The 20308-nt window shown below is 55.8% G+C and overlaps 1 protein-coding gene across 5 annotated transcripts in view; it reads right to left on the bottom strand.

Moving 5' to 3' along the window:
- Positions 1-14147: 14147 nt before the first annotated feature.
- Positions 14148-20308, bottom strand: part of VPS13D (vacuolar protein sorting 13 homolog D) — a 225048-nt gene continuing 218887 nt past the window's right edge. For all 5 annotated transcript variants that reach the window (XM_045858715.1, XM_045858714.1, XM_045858716.1 and 2 more), the window contains 2 exons: positions 18491-18731; positions 14148-17033 (listed from right to left, as the gene is read on the bottom strand). In XM_045858715.1, coding sequence (XP_045714671.1) covers positions 16902-17033; positions 18491-18731 — 373 coding nt within the window. In that variant the 3' untranslated portion in view covers positions 14148-16901. The remainder of the gene's footprint in view (positions 17034-18490; positions 18732-20308) is intronic.

Genomic DNA, 20308 nt, shown 5'->3' with positions numbered 1-20308 from the left:
AAATAAAATAAACACCAAAGATGAAAAAGATTTTTACAAAGTAATTGATTCACAGAAATGTCTTTTAAACATAATTTCTTATAAGAGAAATATTGTCTTTTGCTGCCTATAATGCACACTCTTTTGCCCAAATTTTTGAGGAAAAATAAGGATGTGCGTTTTACATGGGTATAATGACATCACACCATGGGTCCGGTAATGGGTGTAATGGCATCACACCATGGGTATGGTAATGGGTGTAATGACATCACACCATGGGTATGGTAATGGGTATAATGATCCCATGTGCAATGAGCACAAAACATGGATGCGCATTATACACGGCAAAATACGGTAAGCGCACATTAAAACTACACTCAGACACGCGTTTCCCCCAAAGTGGCAAGCATCTGAAAGTGTGCCAACACATTCTACTGGTGAGGGCGTGGGGACATGCACTGTCATTTATTCCAACTCGTAAATTGATACGAACTCTAGTGGGATAATTTGGCAATATTTATCAAAACAAAAAAATGTGCAAAGGATCCCAAAATCCCTCTTCTAGAAATTTAAGTTGGACATGAAAAAATCCGGTCCGGACGGGGCATTCGATTCCTTGCCGCTTTGTCTGTGACAGCAAGACTGGAAACAGCCCGAGGGACCGTGGGCCGGGACTTGGCTGAACAAAGTACCGTCGTCTGCACAATGGACACCAGGCGGCCACCCAAGGAATTAGAAAGTTCGCTCTACGCTAGCACAGAACGAGCTTGGAGACATACTCTTCAGTGAAAAAAAAAAAAAAGCAAGGATGGAGTCTGTTAAAATTTTGTTAAAAACTAAAAATTAAGAGGAAGCCACGTAAACAGATACACAGGGCGGGGGGCGGAAAGCAGGTTTTCAGTTGTGAAGTCTCCTATCGTTGTTTATGGGCCACTGTTACCATTTCCCATAGGAACGGCTGAAAACCTACTTCCGCCCCGCCTGGCACGTATGCACGTGACTGCCCGCGGCGTCGGTCCTTCCAGCTGCGTCTCGCCGGTACGTGCGTGCGTGCGTCTGCGTGCGCGTGCGCGCGTCTGCGTGCGCGTGCGCGTGCGCGTAGCTCCCTGGAAAAACACACGAGAAACAAGGAGACTGGACACGGGCCGGCGGGAGTGGAAGGGAGGGAGGGAGCGATCGAGTCGGCACAAACAGAAAGACACACGGACGGCCTCGCAGACCACGCTCAGTGCAGCCGGCTCTCCGCTCCCCTTCCAAGCGCTGCGTCTTATCTCCGTGCGCACGCACCTCGGGAACTCCAAGGAGAGGACCGGAGAACATTTAAACCACCCGACTCGCTGACCGTACACCTGGCTGTACGCAGACAGGAAGGGGGTCGTAGCGAAACCCGCAGGTCACGTTTGCTACGTACCGAGGTTGTGCTCGGGATGAAAAGAGAGTTTACAACCAACGACCCACCAATTCTTCTGTCCGATCTGCTGACGGCTTTATATCATGAATTATTCATTAAAATGCTAATACACATTCTCTTGAGTCATTTGTGAGGGGGTGGTTGACGAGCTCAGTAGATTAACAGAACAAAGCGGAGGGCCGAAGCGGGAGCTGCAAGGTGATAACACACTTCCTTCGCTTTTATTAACGTCATCGGCGTCGTCTTCCAAAACCGAGGGGCTGGAGTTTGTAAGCACGCACCCCTGCACTGCCGTGCCCTGGCACCTCCAGGCTGGGAGCCCTGGGCCGGGCCTGGCCCCCGAGGCCTTGGGCTGGTGGCTCTTCCCGGCCCTGTTCCACGTGCGGTGTGTCCACGTGCTCCTCTGCGGCCTCTGTGCCTTGAAACACCGCCGGCAGCCGGCCAGGGGCCTTGGTTTTGTTTGCACAGTTGCCCAATCTCAGCTGGTGTTCAGCAAACAAATCCAGGCTCCTAGAGCCCAAACAAGGAGAAACAGATGACCCCCTGGCCTCCTCTGACCCCCAGGGAACTCCAGCAGACCCAAGAGGCACCGGGAGACGCTCCCAACACTTCGGAGCCAGGAAGACTTGGATGAACACTCCATGAGGCTGGCTGGGAGTCCTGGGGGAGGGGGATGGGGGTGGGGGTGGCCAATAACAAGCCACTCCACACCGGGCTTCCAGCTACGGGAGAACTGGTCACTCCCGACTGCCCGCCGGCCTTGCATTCTTCCTGCGGAAGTCTTGCCTCCCTTCTGGGCTGTTCTGCCCCTCCTCTCCTCCGAATCCTTACGGTGGCCTCTTCGGCCGCGATGGGGGGTCTGGGAGGGCCTGGGGCAAGGAATCCTTCCCAGCGACCCTGTCCACGAACAGGTTCTTCACATCAAGTGGCAGGCCCACACTCCCCGAGGGCGGGATCCCGGCGCCTCCCAAACGGCCACTTCGCATTCCTGCGTCACAGGCCGCAAGGCGTTGTCCTCCCGTCCACTTCCCTTCCGTCCAACGGGGCGGCCACCAGCTCCATGGGCCTACCGAAATGCGCCTCGTCTGAGTGGACATACTTAGTGCGTGCACAACACACGCCAGATTTAGAAAATGTGGTCCAAAATGGGAATTCCAAGTAGCTCATTAATAATTTTTACCCTGACCACGCACTAATAAATACTTTGGACCTACCAAGGTAAAGGTGGTAAGAAAATTAAGCTCCCATTTCCTTTTCCTTTCTGTAACATGTGACTCGCATCCAATGTTGGAGGACATGTGTGACTTGCATTGTTTCTACTGTGGGACAGCGCTGGTCCGCTTGGCAACACGTTCCTGAAGAGCTTCGTTTCTCCGAATCCCTTTCTGGGTGGTTGGTTCCCAGGTGGAGTCGCCCAAAGGGAAGGGGCAGGCAATCTGGGGGGCAAAGGTGAGCCAGCCACCGTACCCGGAAGGTCACGGCCGGGCGGAGGCGGTGAGGGACAGACACAGATGGGCGGGCAGGTGCCAGCTTTTCCTCGCTCTTGACGCGCAGTCAGCATATTCTTTTTCTTTTTATTTTTAAGATTTTATTTATTTATTTTTAGAGAGGGAAGGAAGGGAGAAAGAGAGGGAGAGAGAAACATGAATGTGCAGTTGCTGGGGGCCGTGGCCTGCAACCCAGGCATGTGCCCTGACTGGGAATCGAACCTGCGACACTTTGGTTCACAGCCCGCGCTCCATCCACTGAGCTACGCCAGCCAGGGCTACAGTCAGTTTGTTCTTGTTCCTGATGGTGTTCCTCGCTGACCAGCGCCGACCGCCACCCCCGCAACCCCCCGGAGCCTTTGCTTCCAACTCACGCAGCACAGCCAGTAGGAGCCAGGAACCTCCCAAAGATGCCCACGCCACCCCCTCCGTGGCTACCCCCTCCGTGGCCACCCCCGGGGGAGGATTGACGACCTTCCTCCGATCTTCTAACCTGTGCAGCCAGCACCTCCCCGCTCCTCCCTGACCGCCCACAGGCTGACCCCTGCAACACAGACTTGTTCCCTAACAGCCTCGGGTTCCTGCCTCCAGACGGATCCCCACCCCTCCCCAGGCACTGAGGCCTCTTGGTTTAGCTAAAAAGCAAAACTGAGACCATTTTAACAGATTGGTTCATGCACCAAAATACAGCAGGACGCGTTTCAGAAGCCGGAGGTCTGCTCTGCCCATTCAGGCCTCTCCGCCCTGGTCCCTGAGGTTCTGTTTCCGCTCCTCCCGCACCCCCCACCCCTCCCTCTCTTTCCCTCACCAGCCCCCTCCACCGTGGCCTGCCCACCCACTCCGTGCGGCTGTTGAAACCCCTGAGCGGGACAAACGGCACCCTCCTCACTCTGTCCCTGAAACCCCTGAGCGGAACAAGCAGCACCCTCCTCACTCTGTCCCGGCTGCAGCCGCATTCGGAGCAGAGTCCCGCTCAGGGCTCCACCTCTGGGTTCTGTGTCGACAGCACTGCTCCCAGCACCACTGGGGAGAAGGCCCGGATGGCCTAGTTCCCAAGCCTGAACAGCTTCTTCTCGGCCTTGCTCAACCTGACCCCAGAGCACAGTTGGCCACCACCACCCCGTCCCTCCCTCCTCGGCCCTTTGCCCCAGAATGTCCCCCTCGCCACCCTCACCTCCTGACCGTGCCCCCCCCCCCCCGCCCCAGCGGTCCTTCCTCCTCTCTGGCCCAGCGTCAGGTGCCCCGGGTTCTGGGGTTCTGACCCGGGTCCATGCCTCTTCTCTTTCCTCCCTCTCTGATCGCTGCCATTTATTTACTCTGTGGCTTGTTTAAACTTTCACCTCCAGAGGAAAGGCTCCCAGATCTCGGTCTGTCCAACACTGCTAACCAGGCGCGCCCAAGGGCCCCACGTTCAACGCGTCCACCCTCTCCTGGTTCTCCAGCTTTAAGCGGAACCGGGAGACCCTTTCTCTCGCAAGTGACCTGTGTAAGCAACGCCCAGGGCGGCAGGGGGCGTCCTCAGGGCCTGGCCCCTCTTCACCTCGCAGGTCAGCCTCCCTCCGCGCTGCTTCCCTTGGGGGCGGGCCCTGCCTACACGCCAGTTCCCGGCAGCTCCAGGCTCCCAGCTTCCGAGCTGAAGTCTAGGGGAAAGAAAGCATCTCTCCCTGGCAACGTCGCCCGAATCTCTGGCTCCCCTCCCATTGGACCAAGTGTCCATTTTAGAACCAATCCCTGTGTCCGGGGACAGGATCACACCGACTGGTGATTGGATTTTGTATACCTATACATGGGTGGGTAAGACACGGCTCCCCGACAGGAACTGAGGGCCTGTTTGCAGACGTGAGAACTGACTCCGGCCAGGCAACGACTCCGGTCTCGGAAGCCCCTGGCACGTGCTGCCCACGGTGCTGGGCAGACTCCTCCCCTCTCTGGCCGGGACTATTCCCACGGTTCTCTCCGGAGTTCTCCCTTTACCCTCCCCCCCTCACTCCATCCTCTGCACCACCGACACGACACGGCTGTCTCTTCAGAGCTTAGGTCCGATACTGCCTCTCTTTGGCTCAGCGTGACTTCTGGATTGGTCCATGTGGTTGTGTGTGTCGGTAGAGTGTGCATGCCTCTCGCAGAGCAGCACCCTGTCCTTAAGTTACACTCCGATGTGCTCATCTCTTCACCTGCCCACGGACACCTGAGTCGTCCTCAGTTTTTGGCGATGATGGTCAACGCCGTGGACACGTCTTCACGCGGCTGTATTTTCATTTCTCCCGATACCTGCGAGTAGGCCTGATGGGTCATGTTAACTCTGTGAGAACCTGCCAAGCCATTTCGCGAGCCAGCCTGACTGATTTCCATCCCACCAGCACCGGCTGAGAACTCCCTGTGCTCCACGCCCTCGCCAATACTTGCTGTTGTCAAACGCTGTAACTTTCATTATTCTTCAGGTCTGTCGTGGTATTTTATTTTAGTCTTAATGTGCATTTCCCTGAGAGTGATACTGCACATTTTTTTCCATGGGCTTTTTGGCCCTTTGTCTATTTATTTTATGAAGTGTGGGCTGAAATGTTTGCCTATTTCCAATTGGCTTACATAACTCATTGAGTTTATGTGCTATGAAATTGTTAAGAAATTTTGCATCTATGTTTGTGATGGATATTAGTCTTTAGTTTTCTTCCTGATAAAACTTCTGTCTGACTAGCTGAAATGAAGAGTAATTTACAGGGAACCAACAGGAGAGAAGTGAAAGCCAAGAATCAAGTCAGTGATTTAGAAGCAAAAAAAAATACCCAATCAGAACAGAAAAAAAGAAAAAAGAATCCTAAAAAAATGAGGATGGTTTAAGAGGCCCCTGGGACAACTTCAAGCATGCCAGTATTAGCATCCAGGTGGTACTGGAAGGAGGAGAGAGGGCAACAAATTGAAAACCTATTTGTAAAAACAATGACCGGAAACTTCCCTAACCTGGCGAAGCAAACGGACACCCAAGTCCAGGAAGCACAGAGAGTCCCAAACAAGGTGAACCCAAAGAGGCCGAGAGCATCATAGCTAAAACGCCAAAGGCTAAAGTCAAAGAAAGAATCTTAAAAGTAGCAAGAGAAAAGCAGTTATCTACAAGGGAGCTCCCAAAAGACTGTCAGCTGATTTCGCAACAGAAACCTTGCAGGCCAGAAGGGACCCACAAGAAATATTCAAAGTGATGAAATAAAGAAGCTACAACTGAGATTACTCTACCCAGCAAAGCTATCATTGAGAACTGAAGTGCATATGAAGTGCTTCCCAGGCAAGAAAAAGCTAAAGGAGTTCATCACCACCACACCAGTGTTACGTGAAATGTTAAAGGGCCTTAAGGAAAAGTAAAAATAAAAAATACGAACAATGAAATAGGAACAAATGCATAACTATCAACAATTGAGTCTGAAAAACAAAATAAATGAACAAGGAGAACAGAAGCAGACTCATAGATTTAGGGAACATTTTGACAGTTGCCAGATGGGAGGGGGGTTAGGGGCTGGGTGAGAAAGGTGAACGGATCAAGAAATGCAAATGGGCCCTGGCCAGTGTGGCTCAGTGAACTGAGCACTGCCCTGCAAACTGAAGGGCCGCTGGTTCGATTCCCAGTCAGGGCACATGCCTGGGTTGCACGGGCCAGGTCCCCAGTTGGGCGAGTACAAGAGGCAACCGATCGATGTCTCTCTCGCACAGTAATGTTTCTCTCCCTCTCTTTCTCCCTTCCTTCCCCTCTCTCTAAGAATAAATACAATTCGAAGATTTTTTTTTAAAGTTCAAATTCTTTGTTACAGAATAGTCATGGGGATGTCAGGTACAGCATAGGGAATATAGTAAAAAATAGCCTAATAAATGTGCATGGGGTCAGGTGGGTACGAGATTTATCGGGGTTGTCACGCAGTAAGTTATGTAACATCTAATCTCTGGGGAGTACACCAGAAATATTGGATGTCACTTGTAATTGGAAAATAAAAAAATATTTAAAAAATAAATAAAACTTCTGTCTGGTTTTGGTATCAGTAATACCTCATAAAATGATTTGGGCCCTGACTGGCGCAGCTCAGTGGATTGAGCGCGGGCTGCGAACCAAAGTGTCGCAGGTTCTATTCCCAGTCAGGGCACATGCCTGGGTTGCAGGCCATGTCCCCCAGTAACCGCACATTGATGTTTCTCTCTCTCTCTCTCTTTCTCCCTCCTTTCCCTCTCTAAAATTAAATAAATAAATAAAATCTTAAAAAAAATGATTTGGAAAGTGCTTTCGCCTCTAGTACCTGAAAGGCCTTGTGTATGAATGATACTAATTTTTCCTTAAATCTTTGATGAACATTAACAAGGGAAGCCATCTGGGTCTGGACTTTGTGGGAAGGTTTTTAATGACCAACTTATAACAGTGTCTTTAACAAATACATGGTTCTTCAGATTTTCCACTTCTTCAGTCCATTTGGGTAATCTGTGCCTTTCAAGCAATGTGTCTACTTTATCTGAGCTGTAGAGTTAACTTCAAAACCTAGTCATAGCACCCGCTTGTCCCCCTCGAAATGTCTGTGGGACCTGTACTGATGTCCCTCCTTCCTTTTTCCTGCATGGAAAGAAATGCGTCTCAGTCCTGCACTGGAGGAAACCAGCGGGTAACACCTCTAATGGAAAAGAAGCTGAGAACAGGCGGCGGGAACAGGCCGTTTGGAAGAACCGAGGTGAACACAGAAGAAGAAACAGGAAAGGAGTGGAAGCAGTCAGCGCTGGGACGTGCAGTGACGCAGGGGCTGGAGGGGCCCCGCCAGGCTCGGGCCACTCAGATCACTGTGCCGCTGAGTCTGCATGTGGGGGTCCCGGGCACGACGGGGCTCCCCAGGACCGACTTTCACGTGGAACGCAAGCTTCATTAAAGGATGAGTAATGCAAAGGTGCTCATTTGAGGCTCACGCCCATGTGATGGAAGCCCGGTGGTGACCTGAAGCCCACTGAAGACCTCCAAGGGGAGGGGAATTCTGTCCCAGGTTTGGTTCAGAACTGCCAGGTGCGAGGGGACCGGATGCAGACGGGTCCTCTCCCGACTGTGTTTTCACGTCTTTAGGCACCTAGGCGACCCCTCCCACCCTCGGAAGGACGCTGTCAGGGCCGACCGCCCTCCTGCCACCCTGTCCCCGAGCAGTCCACGCACTGGCTCTCCGGGCCCCGACGCCCACAGCCCACCCTCAGCGCGCTCCAGCTCCCGCACTTCAACAAAACTCCTCCTCCGGGCTGCGTCCTCCACGCTGTCGAGTCCAACACACCTCTGACCTGACTGTCCGGCGCCGCTCGGGCCAGCTGACCACCCACGTCTCCGGCACGGTTTCCCAATCGCCTTCGCTGCCTCGGACTCCCACGCGCACCCGTCCGCCGTGGGAGCGCCCAGGGCTGGCCCAGGCCTCCCCCTGGCTCACGGCCCCTGGTCGGCCGCCTCTCCCAGCGATTGAATCCACTCCCAGGACAAACATTGCTCCCGGGCAAGCCACGCCCTCGGGATTTCCGAGCTCCTCCCTGGGCCACCTCTGCTGGACGACAGGTCGCTGGTTTCTCTGGCCCCGAAGTACTGCGACCTCAGACGGGAGTTTCGCATCCGACGAGTATTCCACGGTCAGGAAGTGGGCGCCAGCCACGAAGGTCCCGCTGGTCTTCGGGTGTCTGGGTGACCGCACCTCAAGTCTCCGGTTCCTTCGGCTGGAACCGCCGTCCATGCCCCTTTCTCCCCAACCCTGCACATTAAAGCAACCCCTCGGGCTCACCTCTTCTTCCTGGGGGAAAACATCCCCCAAGACTGTATGCGTCGCTCCACCTTCCCTGCCCCACCACGCACCCCCGTGTTTCTCGCCTGGAGCTCTGCACAGCCTTCCTCTCTGGGCTGGTCCTGCCCACCCCCATCTGTAGTTGTCGTTGATTTTACAGTGAGATCCTCTGCTGACCGCCCTTCCCCACACGGCTTACAAGCCCAGCAGGCCCTGGCCCCCGGCCACCGCTCCCCGGCCTCGTCTCGCGACACTCAGCCGGTCTGCAGAGCCGGGTCCTGGGATGCGCTGAGCAACTCCCCACCTCCCGGACTTCGCCTGCGCGCCAGCCTTCCCTCTGCCGCACGGGACCTTCCCAGCCCCTGTGGACTCGGGCTACTGCCTCTTCCTCTGCGGCTCCCCCGCGCCCCCCATGTCCACTATCCCAAGGAGGCAGCAGGGGTGGGGCCCTGTTCACTGAGTAGTCCTGGCCCCCAGCTCCGAGCCCGGTGCCAGGGAGACGCTCAGGGCGAGGGCTGGCAGAGGCTCAGTGGCTGGAATTGTCTGGGAGCCTCTAGGGATCGCCTGTCCCCGTGCACAAACCGCCCGACAGAATGGGGAGGGGTCTTTCTGCAGGCCTGGCCAGACTTCCCAGAAGTTTCCACGTAGCCCCGAGGTCAAGTGCCTCTGGAAAACATGCCCCAAGGCAGCCCTTTGTCCCCTAAAGGGGTCCCAGGAGTCATCTCAGAGCCTCCCCGCTGCCGTCTCCCCACACGCCCCTCCCTCTGGGACTCACCTGTTCGGACAGCCCACGGTCAAGCCGGGCCAGGTCCACAAGTTTCCTCCACGGTAACACGCACCCGTGACTCTGGTGTTTTTGCGTCGGACCAGAACAAGCAAGAGGTGTGATGTTTTTTGTTTTTTAAAGGATTTTATTTTTTAAATTTATTTTTAGAGAGGGAAGGGAGGGAGAGAGAGAGAGAGAGAGACATCAATGTGCGGTTGCTGGGGGCCGTGGCCTGCAACCCAGGCATGTGGCCTGAACTGAGAATCGAACCTGCGACACTTTGGTTCGCAGCCCGTGCTCCATCCACTGAGCTACGCCAGCCAGGGCAGGTGTGATGTTTTATTACCCCTCGGGAACTGTGGACTGTGGACACTGGGGTGCTGCTGGGGGGTGGGCTGTGGAAAGCCCGGGCTGCCTCCTCTGGGATCCACGAGTGGGTGGGCAGCTCTGCGGGGCCCTTGTTCCAGCAGCAAATCCTCCCGCAGCCTCATGCAGGCCGCGGTGTTTGCTTCTTCTCGTTTTGTTCACTTCAAGGACTTAGCGCCACCTCCGAGGTGCACAGGGGAACTCAGGGACCGCTCCTCTGGCCCTCCGGCCACTGGAAGAGGTGGCTCAGAGCTCTCTCAGACACACAAAAACGTTCGTCCAGGATTGGATTACAACAGTCTGTACACTTGTATCTCTCAGTAGACACGCCATCTGTCAATGTACCTTACCTGCTCAGGCGCACCTGCCCCAGAGAGAACACACTTCTGTTTCACGCATTCATGGGACGTTTATGAAACCGATCGAGTACTTGGACAAAAAGAAAACTACAACAGACTTTTTAAAAATGTGGAAATCTTCAAGTGACATCAACGGGTTATAATCCAATATTTGAAATAACTAATTTAAGGATGATACTTTTTTTAATATTTAGAAACTGCAAACATATTCCTAGGTAGCTCTTAGACCAAAGAAATCAAGTGAAATTAAAAACTAGGTAGAAAAATAATGAGAGAATGCTTAATACCAAAATCTATGACATAAACAAAGCTGTATTCAAAAGAAAATTTATAATCTTAAAATGTTCTCCTTATTCAAGAAGGTGAAAAAAAAACCAAATAAAACTTAAGTACTTATCTTAGCAAGCAAGAGATGAACAGTAAAATAAATCACAACAAGCCTGGTAGGGGAATCAAAGATTAAAGATGCAACCAAATAGAATCCTAGAAACAAAGTGGGAATGAGAAACAAATCCCAAGCTTGTTCTGGGAAAAGACCAGTCATGTCCTTAAGAGCTCAGTTATAAAACAAATAAAGGGTGAAAAGATGCAAGATGAAAAAGGAAAAGAGCCAGTGTAGGAGGCACTGAAATAATCTCAGGAGAGTATGTGTAACTGTAAGGCAGCAAATAAAACAAAACAAAACAAAACAAGAACTGTACGATTTTTAAAAACCAAACATGCCACTAAAATTGACCTATGAAAAAATGAGAAACTTGAATGTTCCAGTTAATGAAGGGCACAACGGGGTGGTGATTAAGGGAACTACTAAAATTGTTCATGGGTTTGTGGCCTGCTTTCATCGAACTCCGGAAAACCAGAGCAATACATTTTGATGTAATTTAAGTATTGCAAACCATAGAAAATGCTGGAAATCTCCACAGTCCACTTTATAAAGGCAGCCTAATTTTAATTCCAACATCTGATGAAGATGCTAAGAGAAAAGAAAATTACAGGCTCCCTCTCTCCCATCCCCCTTTAAAGAGTCAAAGGCTCAAAAATATTAGCAAACAGTACCAGGAAATGGATCAAAAGACTTATAAATGAACACATAATGACCAAATGGGGCTTATTCCTGGGAATGAGGGTGGTGAGTTTCCAGGAAATTTACCAACATAATATTACACTGAAAACAACTAAAGGAGCCCTGACTGGCGTGGCTTAGGGGGCTGGGCATTGTCTTGCAAACCAAAAGGTTGCAGGCCAGGTCCCCAGTTGGGGCAATGCGAGAGGCAGTCAATCAATGTTTCTCTCCCTCTCTCCTTCCCTTCCCCTCACTAGGGTGAATAAATAAAATCTTAAAAAATTAATGGAGAGCCCTGGCTGGTGTGGCTCAGTGGATCTGGCCTGCAAACCAAAGGGTCGCTGGTTCAATTCCCAGTCAAGACACATGCCTGGGTTGCAGGCCAAGTCCCCATTTGGGGACGTGGGAGAGGCAACCACACATTGACGTTTCTCATCCTCTCTTTCTCCCTCCTTTCCCCTCTCTAAAAATAAATATAATATTAAAAAAAAATAATGGAGGAAAACAATATGGTCATAATAAATAACAGATACTGTCATTCAGCAGCCATTCCTAGCTTAAATTTCTACAAAGGAAAAGACGGTCAAGTGCGAGGGAAATGCAAAGTCAAGGCTGAGACAGCACTTGGCGTTCCTCCGTCTGGCATGCGGGGCGCTGGGCGAGGCTGCTTCCAGGTGGCGGCAGCCCCCACGGTCCCAGCAGCGCTTCTGGAAAGTGACCTTGCCTGTGCCTGCTGACCCTTGGCTCCTGGGAATCAGCACAGAAATAAAACTCGTGGCTAAGCACACACGTGGGAGGCTGTTCTTGGGGGGCAGGGTCTGGGGAGCCGAACACCAAGGGAAAGCCCACTGATAAGGAAGAGTGGAGTCAATTAGAGAACCTTCGCATCAATAATCATGCAGCACTGGAGGCAGGTCTGCCAACCTGAACGCAGCACTCAGATGTGGAAGGAACGTATGTAGGGTTCCAACTTTATAAACACAAATGCCAGGAAACGACTACAGGTGAACACATGTGTGCACGCACATGCCTGAGTATGACGGCAGGAGTGTAGGGAGAACATGGGCCACACTCGAGGGTAATTACTGATCCTGAGGTGGCACAGAGAGGGGGTGGTGTTGGGGGGAGAACAAGAAGGGGAAATACAGCAATAACTGCCCTCATAGGACAGAACGTATGTGAAGTTCTATTTTTGTTTTGTGCTTGTATAAAAAAACTAAAAAACGACTTTTTGTACGTTTCCATAGGATTCTTCCCCAGCCAGTTCTTTTCTTCTTGCTCCTCAGGACCTGGTCCTTCCAGAGGACTGGCACCTCGGGAGGTGGCAGCTGAGCTGGTGCAGGAAAGCAGCTGTCAGCGCACACCCTTGCCGTGCCATCGGTCTCCACACCCTGGGTGCTTGGACAGCAAGTCTTCCACACTGGCTGCTGCTCCCCAGGAGCCCTGAAATAGTCTAGTGTGCCCCCTCTCACTCGGGGGTGTTAGTGGCACCTCCCAGCACCCCCCACCCCCTTACAAGGGGCCTGTCTTTGGATGCTGTGCTTGGGTTTGGAGAGTGCAGCCCCTCCCTTCCCTGAGCTCTTGGATTTCTGTTGGACGTTTGGTTCTGATTGGCGCTTGCTGCGTTCCAGTGCGCAGTGGTGGGTGGGGTGTCTGGACAGGCAGGGGGGCTCACTCCCTGATTACTTCCAATTCTTTGCCTGTTCCGTGCTGAATGGCTCAGAAAAGCACAAGCAGGCTGCCTGCTCGCACTTCAAGTTCATGATTGCCATCCTCAGACGCCCCCCCCCTCCCCCGCTCCCGGTCTGCTCACCCTCCCACTCTCCTCACTGACTGTGGTCCATGCTCTCTCCCTTCTGCAAACCTGCCCACCTCTCTTGCCAGGCCCTCTGCTCACCTCCGAGGAAACAGAAGCAACCAGACGAGAATGGTCTGACCCTCCGCATCCACCTGCCTTCCCGGCCAGCTGGTCTCCCTTCTCCCCTTTCACCTCCCTCCTTCGTGACGACCCTTCTCTCTTGAAGCTCCAGGCACTTCTCTCCCTCCACTCACAGCCAGAGTGCTCAGGGCGCTGTCAGCCTCATCTCTTAACTCCTCTCCTCCCACTTTTGTCCCCAAACGAGTGGGACTGGCGTGCACCCTCACCGCTGCGCCGAAGCCGCCCCCGGGAAGGCCCCTGGTGAGCTTGCGGTTGCACGTCCAGCCTTAACTGCCGGTTCTCGTCCGACCTGATCTAGCGGAGGCGAGGTGACCTGATCTAGCGGAGGCGCTGGCTCCTGAGCTCCCCTGCTCTCTGCGACCGTTCTGGACTCGGCTTCCGGGACCCGCTGATGGCTTCCGGCCCATGGCCGGGGATGGCCCTGCTTGGTCTGTCACCGTTCCTGCGCATCTGCCTACACTCTGCGTGCTGGGGAGCCCCGGGCTCAGACCTGGGGCCACTTCTCTCTGCTGCCCCCACTCAGTCCTTTGGGGCGTTTATCCTGGCTCCCCTTGTCACCTGCGTGCTGCTAAGGCCACATCCGGGCCTTTGGCCCGGCCTTGAACTCCAGATGCCCACCGCCCACTGCCTTCTGGACATCTCCGGTGGGTCACCAGCAGGCACCTTGAACTTCACCTGTGCCAAGTGAGCTGGGAACCGGCTCCTCCTGAGTCCCCCCATCTCAGGAGACGAGAGCTTCCCTCCCCCGGGGGCCTGGGCCAGCAACCTGGGAGTGGTGGGGTGGGGAGCAGACAGCGGAACACCAGGGCCCTGGGGGACGGACCGAGTCGCGGACTCCTGCTTGCGCCGTTTTCAGCGCGGTTTACAGGCAGGACCAGCCGGAGGGCTGTGCTTCCCTGGGGCGAGGGGGGAGGCGTGTTGTTGTGAACACTCTGGTATGTCTGGCATTTGTCACGGACGACGGTTCTGCAATCCCCGGACGCCAAGAAACCGGAAGAAAACACTCGTCTAGGAAGTCAACAAAGCCTTTTATTCCACAGGAAGTTACGACTCTGATGGGAGAAGCACGTTAAAGAGTCAGGACAGATCGGTGGTGGTAACGGTGTTTACAAAGTGGGGAACCAGATACTTCGTTTTCAGAACTTTATTAAGCAGCTACTATGGTATTTTGAGGCACAGATGATGCTTAAAAACGAAGTGGCCCTGGAACCTTCTGCACATCGAGGCGAGCACACGCTGCCCCGGCAGGGGAGCGCGGCCCCTGTGCCCTGCAGGGCGGGGCGGCCGGACCCGGGGTCGGGTGCTGGCCTCTCTCAGGCGGGCAGAGGAAGCGGCGGCTGAGGTTAGGCAGTAACTTGGGCTGGCCAGCTGCTGGGTCAGGGAATTAGGACAGCTGTTGATTGCTCCTGATCCCATGTCCCCTTGTTCTGTCGATCTCACTGTTGTCCGAGAGGAGCCGTGTGCTTGAGGCAGCGCGAGAACCGGTGGAGGTTATCGTAACAGAGTCTCGGGCGTCACTGGCTGAACACCAGCTGAAGGAGAGACAGGGCATCTGCAGGGCCAGGGCCAGGGCCAGGGCCGGAGCCTGCCTCCTCCGGAGCTTTGGTTTTCTTCCGGGTGAACCAGGAGACTCCGCCCAGAGCCCCCGAAACCTTATCACGAGGGCGGGGAGGGCAGAGGAGCTGGAGGAGCTCTCGGGTGGCGGCGTCCACCTGCCCCAGCCCCACACCGTTTCCACGTGCGCAAATGAGGCGCAAATGTCAGAGAGGAGTTGTGCAATCGGAGGAGGTGGACGACTATTTCAGGAGCCGCTTAAAATTAGAAAGGAAGGGGAGGAGGGCCTCCACACACCTCTCCGCAGGCCGAGAGGCGCCGTCCGTCCGCTGGCACCGGGTTCCTGTCGCCGCCAGAGCCCAGAGCACCCACCACCGCCGAGCTCCTTAATCCGGCACCGGAATCCCAGCGACGTCATTCCGGCGTGTGGGAGGGGCTTGCTGACGCAAACGGCCGGCCCTCCTGGGAGTCGCACCTGCCAGGGTCCTGATGGCAGGCGGGGGCTGCTGACGGTCAAACTGTGGGCACGCGGGCGGGGTGCAGGGAGGCGGGCGTGCGCAGACGCCGCCCCGACCGCCCAGGGGCCAGCAGCCAAAACACACACAGGCAGCCCCGACCCCTCGAAAGCCGGGCTTCCATTCTGTGGTCCCCGAAACGAGAGCTCGGTGAAGACGAGACCTTGGAGTTCGAGACAATCCTTGAAAACACAACTTAGCTAAAGCACTTGAACTTATAAGCGCCTCCCCTGCTTCTTTGAAAACAACCACCTCCCCCCACCCCCACACACGGGGAGGGAGGGGGAGAGGCAGAGAAAGGCCGGCTTCACCTGTGTCTCGGAAGGGCCGGGGCCGGGAGTTACAAGCACCGGAGCCGTCCACGCGCCCACTGGTCCTCTGGGTCGTTTCAGACCTGGGCCACGTGTGACGAGGTTGTAGAAATTGACCAGCTTGATGAAAATACGGTTTACAATCACAAGGCTGGTCATTCATTCAGGAGCCCCCACCCCCACCCCGTCTCTTCCTTCCACAAAGGGGGAAACCCAACGAGAGCCAGGGGGGAGTGGGCACTCCCACCAGCCTGGTTAGTGGGTGGAATTCAAACCAAGGACGGGAGATGCTTTGGCCAAGTCTTGGTACCATGGAAAACCTACCAAAAACAGCTTGGCTTTTTAACACTCAAACCTCACGGCCGTGCTAAGCCTCTCCCTCTCCTGCCCCGCCCCGGCGTCACCACGGCGCGCCCCCAGCACCGTGGAGCGGACGCTTGCTTGCAGCTTCACTGAAACAGAGACTCCTGGGGCCGTCTCCCCTGGTGCCGCCCGGGAAGAAGAGCATCCTTACTGCGAATTTTGATAAATCTGCGGAATTCTGATTAGTTAAAATGAAGATTTCTAGGGCATTTTTTCCCTTCTAAATCAACAGAGCCCACCGGTGTTTCAAACTGACCCTCTCTGATAATAACCCAGGAAAAACTTTTAGGTTGGCAAGACTTGTCAGGAGAAAGCCAAGGAGATAGGCAGGTAAAAAAATAATTTGGGATAACCTAACAGCTCCCTTTAAAGTGAGGGGGGTGGGGAATAAATCACAGCTGGGTTCCCGAGCCACGCCCCTGCTTCTTTCAGGACCGGCTCCCGCCTGCCCCTGGCCCCGCCCCCACACCACGGTTCCCTGGGTGGCAGGCTGAGCCCCTTCCACCCCACCACAGTCAGTCCACTTTGCTGCGAGCTCTCTGGTTTCCAAACTCACATTTGTCAGCTTTCAAGAGTGCCTTTTGTAGAGAATACCCTGAATTAGCCGTGTAGAATTAGTGCAATAGAAGATCCAATATAACTTTATATTACTTTACAGGGAACAAGCCTTCACACACATCACAGGCCCTGTCTGGAAACGCGCCTATGTATTTACAAACACACAGTTGTACATATATACACGTTCGCGAGCTGCGGGGCAATCCGAAAATCACGTTCGTCTCCGGGCACTTGCTTTGTTACGGCGGCCAACCAGCGCCTTTTAAAAACTACTTCCCCATCATCTCGAGTGACCCCCACCCCACGAATCCACACCCTCCATCAGCATGAACTTCTCCGCGCACTGGGACTCGCCCCCCAGCCGGGACTCCGTGCGGCCTCCCACCTACGGAGGCGCCTGACTGGTGGGGGCGGGGCCGCAGCACCCCGGTCCCTCCGTCCGCGCTGGGAAGCCGGGATTCCTCAGGAGTCCAGCTCCAGCTGCTCCTCGTTTTCACTGAGCCGTAACATCAGCTGCTGTTCATAGTACAGGCTCTTGGCATAGTTTATTTCTTGCGACAACTTGACGGCGAGGACCTCCGATTTCACGTGGACCTGGAGGGACAGAAGGGAATGAGCGACCTGCCCCCGGGGGGCAGGCACACCACCGCAGGGCCAGGCTGCAGGGACCGGGACCAGTGCGCCTTTGAGGAGCAGTCTCGGGGGCCCTGCTCCCAGGCGGTGCTGGTCCGAGGTCTGGGCTGGGGGTGTGGCATTGTTCCCGGAGCCTGTGTCTTTAACAAGCTCCCCAGGTGACCGCGTAGCCCACTGTAATCGCTGGCGCAGGGACTCCCGTGCTGGCTGAGAGCACGAATTAAGGCCGACAACCTTTGGGATTCATTCCGAAGTCTGGTGATGGTTGAAGAGGGGACGAACCAGCACTCAAACACCTGGAGGTCTTTCTTATCTTAGCTGCTCCCTTGCCTTAAAAGGGGCAAAAACGCAGGCGGGCCAGGCTCCCCCTCAGGAAAAGGAAGGAACTTGTGGAAATAACTCGTACTTCTCGGTGTTAACTCTATTTTAATCTCCCAGCCCCGACTTCAGCCAGCGACCCCAGGGGAGCCCGCACAAGCTGAACCCAACCCCAACCCCAACCCCAGTGCATTCCCGTGCAGGGCGAAGGTCAAAGGACCCAACCCCAGTGCATTCCTGAGCAGGGCGAAGGTCAAAGGACCCAACCCCAGTGCATTCCTGCGCAGGGCGAAGGTCAAAGGACCCAACCCCAGTGCATTCCTGCGCAGGGCGAAGGTCAAAGGACCCAACCCCAGTGCATTCCCGCGCAGGGCGAAGGTCAAAGGAAAGCGGCCGGTGGGGTGGGCTGCTGTTTCTGGTGCGCACAGAGACCCTGAGAGAAGCCAGGCCCTTTGGGATGACACCTCGCTGTCACAGGCAGGCCTGGAACCCGGGCATAATGCCAGGCGAAAAAGGAGCGGGACTAGCCCCGGGGTTCGGGAAAGACACCACGCCAGAACACGGCCAAGCCGGCGTTTCCCCACGTGTGCTCCGGCCGGGCCACCTGCCCCTGCACACGGAGACGGCTCCTTCCAGTGGTGACCACACGACCTTGACCACGTCACCGGCTGTCAACAAGCCTCCTCACCAGCCAAGTGGGGACAGGGACACTCCAGCGTCAAATGATCCGTAAGACGTACTCAGTATCCAGCCTGGCACCCAGTAAGCCCTTAATGCATGCTGGTTATTAATAGTAACATTATTATTTTAAAGTCCTGCCGTGTCAGAGTCTTCTAACCTTTGGAGGCGAAGTACACATTTTCCTGGGCAAAGGCCTCTGCTACATATTGCTACTCTGCACGGAAAGGAGTCGGTCCCTAGCTGTCAGGCAGGAGACAGCAGGGAGGCCGGTGCCTGCGGACACCTCCCCAGACTCGCACGTGCTCACGGGGCTGCGGGGCGGACCCCGGGGGTTCAGAACAGCACGGCCCCACCCCGCCAGGCGCTCCTGCGAGAAGTGTGAGCAGAACGGGGTGGGGGGGGCCCCCTCGTGCACTCACCATGGGCTTCTGGTGGGAGGGGCCGGGGATGGACACGCCACTGCTGGTGTTGCCCGCCTTCTTGGTCACCTGCACGTACACCTTCCCGTGGTCTTTGGAGACGAGGCAGTGGTAGAGGTCGTCGTACTTGACTTCCAGGAAGATGGCCTCCCGGTCCACGTAGTCCCCACTCTTCAGGAAGTAGACGGCCTTGGAGGAGATGAGCACGCAGTAGCTGTCGATGTTCTCCACGGCGATGAAGCTGCAGAGGGGGAGGGGGCAGTCAGACAGGCGCGAGGAGCTCCCCCGTGGACGGGCAGCGGGAGGGGGCGTGGCCGGGGGCGCCCTGGCGTCCAAAGGCCTGGCCTGGACCCCAGGCTCCCTCCTTCCACCCCGAGCCGGTGGCTCAACCCCCTGACCGTCCCCTTGTTTGTGAAGCAGGGACAGGAGGGGGGCTGGAGCCAGGCAGGTGCGGGCATCTCCAGCGAGGCCTTTCAGGGGGTGCGAGGCTTAGAGACGACCGTGACAACGCTTTGCTGGACAAGACACAGGGAGAAAAACCGTCTGTTTAAATGGTGACTGAGGCAGCTGAGAAAGGTCACCTCAAACACAGGGGGGCCCAACACCAGGGGCTGGGGGACGCAGGCCGGGAGGGGGCGACGGAAGGGGAGGAAGTGGACCCAGCGGGCCCCACAGGGCGCGAGGAGAGGTGGCTCAAGGTCCTCGAGTCTGCACGCCGACATCTACTCCCTTCCTGTCTCAGGTCTGCGAGGCCACCCGGTCCCTGCTGAGCCCCCTCGGTGACAGGGAACCTGTGTGACCCCCGCTCCGTTTCCAGAGACCCCAACAGCGGACGGCGCTAAGTCAGTGAAGCCAGCAAAGCCGTGATCCTGGGTCTCGGGCACTGCTTCGGGGGACTTTAGGGCCCCTCAGCAGAGCTCTCGTCCCTCTTCCTCCACGGCGCTCCCAGACTTAAAGTGGAAATTTATGCAAACCAAACCTCTCCGCTCAGCCACTGAAAGGAGAGCGGTGACCCTTGGTGAGCGCTGTGACAGCTCTCCGGGGCCTGGCTGCCTCCACCGCATCTCGTGACAGCCTTCCACAATGGGGCGGCGCTGTCTGTTGGGGACCAGGGAGGCCTGCGGACGCCGGCGAGAATACTAAGCGCTGCCCGCAGGCTGGCTGTCAAGCCTTGGTCCCGAGCCTTGACGTCCTGGGAGACCGAGCAAACCACAGTCGCTTTCCTTGGTCCCAAGCACCTGCCAGTCACTCACTCACTCACTCACTCGGGGGGCTCGGAGAGCCGCCGGTGCCCCCCGGCATTCAGAGCACACGGGTCCACCTACACCCTCTCCTCCAGGGCGGGGCTCCCAGGCTCCAGCCCCCCGGCGAAGCTTCTCAGGCGGCCTCCCCACGAAACGCCCCACCCCCGCCCCACTTTGAACACTAACCGCTTACCTCCCAAAGCGTCGCCCGACACACACCTGTCCCTGCCGCGTGTCCTGGGCCGGACTCCCAGCTCTGACTAAGCAGATGGGGCAGTGGGTTCCTTCCAGCGGTGGAAGGAGGCATCCTTGCACCCCGCCGCCCCCCCACCCAGTCTCCCCCCCGCCCAGTCTCCCTGAGCGGCACCGCCGAGTCCGCGGCCCTGAGTCCTCGCTCAGCAAGCACCGGCCTGCCCCCAGTCGCCATTGCAACCCCGGCCTCACAGGACAAAAAGCCGGAGCGTATTGCTCTATTCTAGCCGGTGGGCAATGCCAAGAAGGTAGACGGGCACAGTCCCGACGCCCCAGTCAGAAGGGCCCAGCAGCTGCTGGTGTGCAGGCCGCTCCGCACGGA

This window comes from Phyllostomus hastatus, unplaced genomic scaffold (genome assembly GCF_019186645.2).
Source record: "Phyllostomus hastatus isolate PE091 unplaced genomic scaffold, TTU_PhHast_1.1 phas_scaffold_182, whole genome shotgun sequence".
NCBI lineage: Eukaryota > Metazoa > Chordata > Mammalia > Chiroptera > Phyllostomidae > Phyllostomus > Phyllostomus hastatus.
Note: the sequence above shows the minus strand (reverse complement) of the source record. Positions and strands in the feature narration are given on the sequence as shown.